General features: G+C 37.3%; 2 protein-coding genes across 2 annotated transcripts; one reads left to right on the plus strand and one right to left on the minus strand.

Moving 5' to 3' along the window:
• The first annotated feature begins 767 nt into the window (after positions 1-767).
• On the plus strand, positions 768-2,856 carry LOC18597108 (tryptophan synthase beta chain 1-like). Its single transcript, XM_007025944.3, has 5 exons — positions 768-1,155; positions 1,250-1,606; positions 1,736-2,169; positions 2,305-2,399; positions 2,479-2,856. Exons 1-5 carry the CDS (start codon positions 835-837, stop codon positions 2,661-2,663), a joined length of 1,392 nt encoding a protein of 463 aa, XP_007026006.1. The 5' UTR covers positions 768-834; the 3' UTR covers positions 2,664-2,856.
• Positions 2,857-3,776: 920 nt separating this feature from the next.
• On the minus strand, positions 3,777-9,503 carry PCFS4 (PCF11P-similar protein 4). The gene is made up of 7 exons (XM_007025946.3): positions 8,959-9,503; positions 8,770-8,871; positions 8,423-8,680; positions 6,628-7,440; positions 5,224-6,186; positions 4,588-5,136; positions 3,777-4,017 (listed from the first exon to the last, which is right to left on the minus strand). The coding sequence occupies exons 1-7, from the start codon at positions 9,241-9,243 to the stop codon at positions 3,973-3,975; spliced, it is 3,015 nt and encodes a 1,004-aa protein (XP_007026008.3). The 5' UTR covers positions 9,244-9,503; the 3' UTR covers positions 3,777-3,972.
• Positions 9,504-11,613: the final 2,110 nt, after the last annotated feature.

Genomic DNA, 11,613 nt, shown 5'->3' on the forward strand with positions numbered 1-11,613 from the left:
GTTTTTAACTATTAATTTTTAATAGCTTAATAAATGTATCACGTATAAACGTTTAAACATGATAACACGATTAAGTAAATGTGTTTAAACTTGTTTTAAACATATTTGTCATGTCAGACATATTAAGACACGACGTATCAGATACGATTAGATATGAAACAAATTAAAACTAAACCCAAAACATGTTTAATTCGTGTTTTTTCGAATTGTGTTCAAAATTATCATATCTACTTAAAACTATAAACATTATTAACAAAAATAATAAAAAACTTAAAATATTTTTTATTAATTTAAAAAATTATTATTATTTAAAAAAAATAAAAGAGCATCCATCGGTGCTCTCCAACTTCTCAAGAAAAAAGAGCATTGGTCGGTGCTCCCAAGAGATCGGTTCTCCCCAAGGAAGGGAGCATCAGATTGGGGCTCCCTAGGGGAGCTCAGGTGCTCCTCAACAAGAAGCTTTTTTTTTAATTAATACAAAATAATAAAATTATATAATTATAATTATAAAAATTAATAAAAAATAAAATTATTTTTTTATCTTTACCATGTTAGAAAGTTCATAAAAATACAATCGATTGGACCTACTTGTTCAACCGAAAATATTTATCTAAGATAAAATATCTATTTCAAAAATTAATAATCCAAATTTAAAAGGTCAACATATTTTGCAAAAATATAAACTAAAATCGCTTCTTCTAGGAAGAGCAAATGGCAGTAGCTATCGTCCTTGGCTGGGGTCTATAAATATTCCCACCACTAGTTCATACCTACGTAACACTCAAACAATCTTCTCTGTTTCTGTCCCGCAATCTAGCTTTTACAAGCAAAGATATGGCCTGCAACATTAAGGCTCTTTCCCTTAACCACCAAATACTTTCAGGTACCACTGTTGAGAGGAAAATGGGCACTGCTTCGGCTGCTAATGTGTCTGTGGTTCCTGAAACAGTGACCAAAACCTTGCCTGCTTCGACCACTTTGACCATAAAAGCTCCTCAGCCAGAGAGATTACTGATTAAAACCGTTGATAGAAAAGAGATTAATCATGGGAAATTTGGGAGGTTTGGAGGGAAGTATGTGCCTGAGACCCTCATGAGTTGCTTGGGGAAACTTGAAGCTGAGTTCAACTTGGTTTTGCATGATTCTGAGTTTCAGGTTTGTTATCGAAATTGAATATCCACTAAAACGGACAGTTATTTAACTATCTCCTAGGATATTAATCTAATATTGAAATGTTGATGTCTTGCAGGAGGAGCTCACAACAGCATTGCGGGACTATGTTGGAAGGGAGACACCTTTATACTTTGCTCAGCGGTTGACGGATCACTACAAGAACAGTCGAGGAGAGGGGCCAGAGATTTACCTGAAGAGAGAGGATCTCAGCCATGGTGGTGCTCACAAGATCAACAACGCGATAGCGCAGGCAATGATTGCCAAACGCATGGGGCGGAAAACCATTGTGGCTGCCACGGGCGCTGGTCAGCATGGAGTTGCAACAGCTGCTGCATGTGCCAAACTTTCACTGGAGTGTACCATCTTCATGGGAGCCACAGATATGGAAAAACAGGCTTCTAATGTCCTACTGATGAAGCTTCTTGGTGCTAAGGTAGCCCCAGTAATATTATTCTTTTTCTTCACCTTCTTATAGCAAAACTTTCTAATTCATTGATCAGCAAAGAGTACTTCTATATATTCTGAGTCATTTGTGTTGTTTATGCGTTGTGAACTGATACAGGTAGAATCTGTTGAGGGGGCATTCAAAGAGGCGAGTTCACAAGCCATCCGAGAGTGGGTGGGGAACCTGGAAACCAGCTATTACCTGACAGGAACAGTCGTAGGGCCACATCCATGTCCGAGCATGGTACGTGAATTTCAATCTGTTATTGGGAAGGAAACAAGAAGACAGGCGATGGAGAAATGGGGCGGCAAACCTGATGTGCTCGTGGCTTGCATAGGGAGTGGATCCAATGCCTTAGGTTTGTTCCACGAATTCATAAATGACGAAGATGTAAGGTTGATTGGGGTTGAGGCTGCTGGGTTTGGGCTGGACAGCGGCAGACACTCTGCAACTCTAGCTAGAGGAGACGTTGGTGTGTATCATGGGGCAATGAGCTATCTGTTGCAAGATGCGGAAGGACAAATTTTGGGGCCACATTCCATTGGTGTGGGGTATGTACTTGACTGATCAGCACTTGTACCAGTTATTTCACTTCATTTATGCATCTAATTTAAGGCCGAATCAAGACAAGATACAACCCAATGTTACCTAGTTTTGTTAAATTGATTTAATCAAATCACATGCAGGCTTGAGTACCCAGGGGTTGGACCTGAGGTCAGCTTTTTAAAGGAAACAGGTCGTGCAGAGTTCCATTCTGCAACCGACCAAGAAGCCATTGATGGTAAGCTATCGTAGCAAATTAGCAATCCAAAAACGATTTCTTGAAGATGAATGAACTAACTGGTGTGATCAATTCGCAGCATACCGACGGCTATGCAAATTGGAAGGCATATTCCCAGCGTTGGAGGCCTCTCATGCATTGGCCTTCCTGGAGAAACTATGTCCAACTCTTGCCAATGGAACCAAGGTTGTGGTGAACATCAGCGGCCGCGGGGATAAAGACTCGGACATTGTCTTCCAGTACAAACCCCATTCAATGACTTAAATCTTATGCCGTAGTAACAAATTATTGATTTCTAATTATTTTAGATGCTGCCGACACCCTAAATAGTTGTAAATAGGGACTTAAAAATTAGAATATTCAGATGTCAAGATTTGCCTTTGGATGTTGGCCTGATAATGGGGACAATACTGAAGGAGTTGTCGATAATAAAGAAAAGGCACATATGTGATGACCAGCGTGGTTCTACCTCCGCGGGACTTCTACTGTTAAACTTTGGCTTTCAAATCCGTATAAATTTATTTTTAAAATTAAACTAGCCAAAGATTATATGTTTATTATATTTAATTAAATTTTAATAAATTTTTATAATTAATAATTAATCAATTTTTATTAATAAAAATATTATTTATGATTATATGTCCTATGAGTTTTTACAATCGATGATTAATCAATTTTTATTAATAAAAATATTATTTGTGATTATATGTCACGTGATATAATATTTTGATATATTATAATAATGATGACAAAACATATATCAATTTGAAATCGCTAGACCAACGTAGTCCTTATTTCAATCCTTCATACTCTAGTAGTTGGTACAGACAGACACATGGCTTGAAACAGATGAAGAGAGAGAGAGAGAGATGACCTATATAGACAAATGTTGACCAAAGAACAAACAAATTTCAACCATTCATAACATTGGGAAACAACATGAACCATCTCATTTACAACCAGTACAGAAGGTTACATGAAAGAGTCGCAACCTAAGGGAAAAGGAATTGCAGAGTCGAAGTATGCATAAAACCTGTTGCTGCCTGTATCAGTTCATCGGGCAAAGAAGTGAGCAAAAGAGGGGCCTTCTAACAGCCATCTGCAAATTGAAACTGCCATGTGACCCTGCAGAATATCACAAGGAGAAATAAAACAAATACAAAATATATATATATATATATATATTGCTGGAACTCCTCCACAGCTTGTTTCAGAACTATATAGATGGTCAAAATTCAAAAGACACGGTGAAACGAAGCAATACTCTCCCATGTAACAGTTCAAGGATTCTCGTTGCGATTGCTGACACAATACAGAATGTTTAAAATGTTCCTCCGGATCTTTTTGCAGGAAAGAAACAAGGAGAACGCCACAAAATTAAGGCTGCGAGAGAATCTGTAACCTTTTTGCTGCATGATATTGTGCATGGTACAAGTTCAACTATACATGTACAAGGATCTGGCATGTCGCCAAGCTACTGCAACCACCAACACTAACATAAACTAAGTAAGAGCATACTACTAAGACGAAACTCAAACAAAGTTACATAAGCTTAAAGGCCAACTAAACAAGGTTAACTCCGCAATCTTTTTCTTTGACTACTGTCCTCAGAATTTCCCTGCAAGTAATGAGGAGAAGAAAATATAAGATAAAGGAATGGGATATATATATATTTACAAAACTCAGCTTGCCACAACATCTTCTCAGCACCCAAAGAAGCAAGGAAACAAGGCTTGTTCAAAACGAGTATATAGTTGCAGGAAACAAGAAGCACTACATGCAGTTATGATCATATTCAGTTACATCTACACTCAAGGTATCAATCATGGTATATCTGCACACAAAAAAGCCAGATAAAAGGTTGTCTTCCTTAATACCAGCAATTGAACTTTCTCAATTTAATGCTAAAATGGTTACAAGGGAAGTTTCTCCATCCATCTCCATTTCTAAATTTTATTTTAGTATTCAGTTCCACAACAATATTGCTTTCCAAGATTGACACAAAAAATGTATTTCAGCCTGAACTGAATGCACAAAGCTCACAGAGAAAGATCTGTAGAAGCATTTGGGAACTGAAAATGGAATTGAATAAGGTGATGAAATAACATTTGTGGTCTACAAAGATGATATTGGTAACACAAAAACAAATACGGCAATCCAATTGGGAGGCAAAGATAAAAAGGCATACCCCGTCACACCGCACAAAATCTTCAGAGGGAACCACACTAGATTCTGACCTGCATTTAGCATGCACTATTGGACCTAATTGAGATCTATCCATGCCTTCAATTGATCCATTGGGTGCATTCATGTAGACAGCCCCCCTATACATCCACTCCTCTGTTTCATCACTATAGAAATCATCAAAAGGCTCACCACATAATGCACATACACTCTGATCTTCATCAGCAGGAACTGCCAATTCTTCATCATCTTTCTTTTCTACAACATTCTCAGTAGGTAAAAATCCAGGAACTGCATCAGTTCCCAGAGCTTCCGCACCACTAAGCCACATACTAGCACTCACAAACCACTTCCGAGAAGGCTTCTGCTTACGGTTCTTAGACATCCGGTTTCTAGTCACATGCCAATCCATATGAGTACTGTGTTCCTCCTGGAACTTGAATCGAAGGCCACATGTTGTGCACTGCCTCGGAAGATCAGCATATAAAGCACTTATTGAAGACTCATGTCGCACCTTGAGGAGATCTGCATTAAACTCAAGTCCTACAGGATCCTACAAAATAAATTGCTTCATTGAGATACAATCTTATTGAATAAATAATTTACATATCCTACAGAAGAACCTCACCAAAATAAGTACCTGTATGGGGGTTGGTTTTGTCAAGGAAATCAAACCTTGAGCCATAAGGGAACTAATCAAACCAGAATATGGACCACTCTGTGCTTGGTTAGGGAGAAGTGGCCCTGCATTTTGAGTTGCAGGTATCATTTGAGATGCCGGTGGTGGACCAGGAGGAAGAGGTGGCAAGGCTCCCCCCTGTAACTGCAAAGAAACAGTTGGCATATTTGGGATTGGTAAAGGAGGCTGTGCAACATGTATTGGATTAGATGGGACCATACTGATAACAGCACCATGCATTTGTGGAGTGTATCCATGATTCAAGGATGGTGCCAGTAAGCGAGGTGGTAATGGTGCTGTTGCAGATGAAAGGAAATTTTCTCGAAGATCCTGAGAAGGAAGAAAGTGTGGCTGCAAAGAAGTCACTTGCATTTGGTTTCGCTGGTGCAAAGCAGCACGCTGATCGGGCAATTGTGGCACCCTTGTCAAGCTTTGCTCCTTGCTTTCAAATCTATCAAACTGTTCAGCCATATATGAACGTTTATTTGGACCCTCATTCATGACCATGTTGATAGGATTGATAGAATCAAACTGACTCCTACTATGCTGCTGCAGTGAATAATTAGAGTGCATGGCTGGTGGCTGAGATTTATGAACATTAACTGGAGGCCATACCCCAGTTGTTGATGGTATAATGGCTGGCCGAGCTCCAACTGTGACAGAGTCAAGGCTAGAAGAGCCGGTTCTTGGCACAACAGCTGGAGGCCTAAGAAATTGTGAACCACCATCAGGTAATTTGTCGATAAGGGGAACAATTTTCTCACCACCTAATGACTGTATACCACTAGCTGAAAAGGGTATTTGGAAATCCCTTCCTCTTCCTTTGGCATGAAGGTTCCGTGATGGCTGAGAAAAATGGTATGAGGAATTCCAAGCCTCTTGAGGATGATGCGAATGCAGGATCTGACTTGATCCACGACCACTCTGCAGAAAACATATAACTATTAAATACACAATAGAAAGATGTCAACCAACTATATAAGTATTAAATACACAATAGAAGTTGTCGTAAATGCAGCAATTGATACAGAAAATGGTGCCCTGAAATCCAGAATTTACCGGACAACAGAGAAATAAAAAGCATAGAAAGCCAGATGCGGTCAGACTGCCTGCAAAAGGACCCAACCCCTCATGATTTATGAGATTTTATTGTTCAAATCATCTACATCATATGAAGTTGGCAGTTTATAAAAGCAAAATTACAGTGATAAAAACTAGAAATATTAACACCAGTCTACAAAATTAGCACAAAGAGAGGGGAAGTAAGCAGACTTTTCCTAATACAAATATCATTTCATTCATAATAATAACTAGCAAGGATGCCTGAACAACAAATGGTACAGATGAAAAGTTGAACAAGCATACACTCAGTGAAGAGACTGCATTTTTAGGAATTGTTGAAGAATCATCAACAAGGGGTAGCTGAGTTTGAGTAGCGCGACTGCTCCTACTATTAGATTCCAATCCAGCAGGCCTTTCCCCAATGCTTCCAAAAGGTGGAACAGATGACAGTGAAAAATCATTGCTCCTACTGCGGTCTGCTAATGTAGGGCTCATATCTTCCCAATCAAACTCTTCCTCTTCAGTATTCTGCCATGATATTGGAGTCACTTTATTGCCCATTCCATTTACAGCCAGCCGTTCAACCTGTGCAGGCTTGCTGTTAGAAATTCCTTTTCCTCTATCATTGCCATATGCATCTATTAAAGCCCTGGGTGTTTGGCGCTCATGTCCATTGCTAAGTTTGTATGCATTCAAAGAACTTTCAGAACGATTATGGTAATCGTCATAAGAGTGCTTCCTCTGCCACTCTCTTGTCTCCTCATCTCTGACGATTGCTCTTCCACGTCCATAATCGAAGACAGGACGAGATGGAGAGGTTCCCTCGACAAACCTTCTAGGAGAACCATCTGATGGGAGATCATCAACTTCTGACAATACAAGTCTATCAGATCCGATCCTTGATGGTGAGAAGGGTCTTGAAACTATGGAAGCTGACTTGTTAGCCCCAACCACAACAGAAGTACGGCCAACATTTCCAGTTGAACGCAATCTTCGCACTCCAACATGTGAGGATGGAACCTCTGTATGATCAGAATCAAATTCATCAAATCCAATGGAATGTTTTTGACCATACACTTTTAGAGCTGCAGACGTGCCTCTTACGTGCTGAGTGTTCTGCAAAGGTTGGAATCATTTCACACTTAAGATGCCTTTCTGTACAATGCGTGTGTGCGCGCGCGCGCGTGCGTATGCGTGTACAATCACATCATTAACAAAAGTTTTGAGAAGATTTCTCAACAGGTTTACCAGTCAGGTAAGCTAAAATCATAACCAAATCACTAGCAGGAAAATAATATGGTTCATATAGAAAGAAAGACATTCTAAACAAAAATTAACATGGAAGCAAATGGCCCAACTCATAAATTGGAAAGGAAAAGGATGGGAAAAAGAAAGAGCTATATAAACAAAAATTAACAAGAAAAGAAAGAGCACTTAAGAATATTAATCACCAAAAACATATAAGCACAGTGGAAAAGAAAATAAGCCTTCCCCACATCATCCCTCCAAAAAAACAGAATACTAACTTAATAACCCAGTTGTTCTCCAAGAGAATTTGAGTTTAGATTTACAAGTTTCTTAAAGTAACTACAACTATGGAATGCTTGCTTATCTTCACCTCTGTTGTTATCTTGAAATTCTAGATCTAAAAAGCCTTGTCTTACAGCTCAACAACAGAGAACAGAAGCTAAAACTAGCTGTATCATCACTTGCTGCAGGCCCATGTTAACCTCTCATCTTAACTGAAATTCCAACTACTTTTTAGCAAATAATCCGAATATATCTATTCCCCTGAATATTCTGGCAACCCAATCCCTCCATTCCAGCCTAGCCCTAGTGATCACTGCCCAATTCACCTTTTAATCATAAACTTCCTTCAGTACCAAAAGCAATTCTTTCCAGAGGGATCTACAACTGCTAGCAACATCTAATTCAAAGAATTTCAACAGAAAAACACTTTTTTGTTTTGTTTACTCTGAATAATGTCATGAAGACTACAGAACACAGCAATGTGCAGGAATCTAAACCACAGTTTGACACCCTACATTCCAGTAAAAGAAAGGACGTCAAGAACAGAGTTTTTCATCGGAAAGCTTACACTATCTGCACCTGACTGTTGTTCCAACTGCCGTAAGTACTTAGGATTAACATGTATGCCATGTGTGGGACGAGGCGATTCAGAAGACCGCAAGGAAGTTACACCCGGCGATTGTTGGTTTGCTGATTGAGAAAATTGCAACTGTATCTCGATTTTTCGGAGGACAGAAGGTGGAAACACTGTTGACCACGTGCCGAAGAGATGGCGCATAGCAGGATACAAGTTAGGGTTAACTTGCCTGTATGCCTCACAGAAAACCTAATCAAATTAACACAAAAACATAATTAATCGACATCAGGCTAATAATAAAGAAATGAACTTCATAAAAAATGTTGCCAATGACTCACCTCTGGCAAACGGGAAGAGAAATGCCTAACATATTCTCGGCCAATATTCTTTACAATGCTATCTAATAGATATAATGAAGGAAGTTTTTGCTCAACTGGAACCTGCGGGCAATAAACTTAAAATTAAATTTTTAAAAAAAATGTTCAAATTAATTGGCAGTACAGTGGACAACCTAATTTTAAACTAACCTCAAGAATTCGAGCACAAATAGCATCGGCAATGCCTTCGCCGTGCTCCCGCTGTTCGCCGGCAATGATCGTAAGATCAGTAATTATCGGCTTCGAATTGAAAGTTAGTTCCGATAATACAGCCTCGTAAAGCTGAACAATCTCCCCCCTACTCGGGGTCGCCGCCACCTCATCGTCACCATCGTCACCACCGGAAACCCTAAGGTCATCTTCCCGTTGCTTCAACAGAGCCTTAAACCGTTCCGATATCGACGGCTGTTGCTTTTGCGCTAACTCATTGGACATGGCCTTGCTGCTGTTGTTTTTAACAACGGGGAAAGATGATAAATTTCTAGGGCTTTCTCAGGAAAGTAAGATTTTCTCCGATTCCATACAGATTCCAGAGAAAAAAAAATTAGCAAATATGTAAAGGGATTAGGGCCAGGGTTTCGGCCCACCGCGAAACGGTGACGATTGGATTAGGGTTTTTCGTCACCAACATCGAACAAGAAACAGATACAGTATAGTGTGTGACGAAAATGAGAGTCACTGGTAACTTTCTCGTGAAAGTTTTTTTTCCTTTCAAAAAAACTACAAAAAGAAATTAATATTTGCTTGATTTGGTTCAATCGGGCCCACAACATATCCTGATGACGTGGAGGTTATTAACAAGTATAGATACTCTGTTTTATGTGTACACGGATACAGCCAATCATAATCCAACGGGCCAAAAAATGTGAAAACGAATCGGACGGTTATAATCGTTTGAAACCTAGTTAGACAAAAAAGTTCAAAAGTGGGGTACACCAGCTCTTTAATCCGGTTAACTCTCCCAGCCAAATATTTCCATATTAAGACAGCGAGCATTTGAACTGTCAATCTAAAGGTTAGTCGGAGAAACGTGTTTCCTTGTTTTTTGGTGTAAGCATTGTTGGTTTATCCAATTTTATCTGCTAAAGCACCTTCCAGCCTTTGATCCTCTGTTGTTCCTGCCTTTAATCCTTAAGAATTGTGAAGTTTTATATCTATTTGTTTTGATTTAAAATAATTTTTAAAAAATATTTTCAAGATTTACATTTATTCAGAAAATAAAAATTTATTTTAAATATAAAACACTCATTAATTACGAAAAATATATTGCACCCATCAAGAATATAAAATATATTTTAAAAAATAAAAAAAACATTTTATATTAAGATTAAGAATATAGGTAAAATGAATAATATTAATATTTAATATTAATATTAAATGTTTTTAAAATATAAAATATTTTTAATATTAATATTAATATTAAGAATATAGATTAGATGAACGGCACGGGAGCTGCACAGAATGCACACAAAGGACCCAGACAACTCACAAGAGCCGCATAGATTTTTTTTTAAATAAAAACTATATTTGAAAATAATAACCCCATAATTTTCTTTAAAATTTAAAATATTATCATTTCGTATCGTACGCATATCGTGCGATATTTTATTATAATAGTGTAATATATCAATTGGTATAATTTTTCATTGATATCGTGACATATGGTATGATACGTAATCAAATAAATTGAATCAAGTAATCATTTAAAATCAAAATTGAATAAATCAAATCAAATTTGTTCATACTTAATTGATTTATTCGATTAAAATTTTTTTAATACTTACTATTATATTTGTTATTTTTTTTCTAAATTTTAGACAAAAACACAATTATTAAAGACTCAATAAAAAATATAAAAAAAAGTAAAAAGAGATTTTTTTATGAAAAGAAAAGAAATATCTTTTTATAATTTCAAAAATATCTATATGCGAATAAATGAAAAATCATTAGTGAAAAACCCTTGCCGCCTAGTCATCTTGTTTTCTCTACTCTCCCCTAGAAATCTCCTCTTTGGTTTGCCATTATTTTATCCAAGGCAAACTTTTCTGGTCCTTTTTGTATTCTCTCACCTTCCTCGTTTATTTATTTATTTTTTATTTCAACTTTTCTAGTTAAACTCAATTCTTTTGCATTCATATATTTGAAACTCTGCATTCTCTCTAAGAAACATAAAAACTTTAAATTCATTTAACATTCTTTGAAAAAAATCATGATTTCTTTAATAAACATTTTGCACGTTGCCTCCATTGAGAATCTTGCAATCTCGAAAAAGATTGGGATTTACTTTGCCACTTAGTGAGCCTTGAATGTAGTTTTCAATATATATAATAATAATAATAATAATAATAGTAATAATAAGTTTTGAATGCCTTTCCTTACACTTAGCTTACTTGTCTCTAGCTATTGGCTCTCATGATGCTTATATATATATAAAATAGAAATTTTGTGCCTCAGCTACTAACCTATGTGTTTCAGGTTTCATGGGATTATGATATCCAATTTAGCATTCGTGTTTCAAAACATTTTCTCAAAGAAAGGGATGAAGGGGAAATCTGTTAGTGGCATGCACTACTATGCATGTTTGTCTATATCGTCTCTATTGATTTTTAGACCTTTTGTAATTACTATTGCTGAAGGCCTTTTACACTTGATAGCGCGCTATTCTTTGAACTTTTTGGCATTGAAATGTGCAGCAATTAGTTTCTGGATGCTTGTGCACATGCAAAGCTCTCCAATCATCCTTTTTGATTGATCAAAGCTCCAAAATATTAAACAAATAGAAATGGTTGACAAAAGCGGCTCATA

The sequence above is a fragment of the Theobroma cacao genome, chromosome 6 (genome assembly GCF_053813885.1).
Source record: "Theobroma cacao isolate CCN51 chromosome 6, ASM5381388v1, whole genome shotgun sequence".
NCBI lineage: Eukaryota > Viridiplantae > Streptophyta > Magnoliopsida > Malvales > Malvaceae > Theobroma > Theobroma cacao.

Coding starts and splice junctions, on each gene's coding strand:
- PCFS4 (XM_007025946.3), bottom strand. CDS start 9,243: ATGTCCAATGAGTTAGCGCAAAAGCAACAGCCGTCGATATCGGAACGG. Junction 8,872..8,958: donor TTTGTGCTCGAATTCTTGAG/GTTAGTTTAAAA, acceptor TATTGCCCGCAG/GTTCCAGTTGAGCAAAAACT. Junction 8,681..8,769: donor TCTCTTCCCGTTTGCCAGAG/GTGAGTCATTGG, acceptor TAATTTGATTAG/GTTTTCTGTGAGGCATACAG.
- LOC18597108 (XM_007025944.3), top strand. CDS start 835: ATGGCCTGCAACATTAAGGCTCTTTCCCTTAACCACCAAATACTTTCA. Junction 1,607..1,735: donor TGAAGCTTCTTGGTGCTAAG/GTAGCCCCAGTA, acceptor GAACTGATACAG/GTAGAATCTGTTGAGGGGGC. Junction 2,400..2,478: donor CGACCAAGAAGCCATTGATG/GTAAGCTATCGT, acceptor ATCAATTCGCAG/CATACCGACGGCTATGCAAA.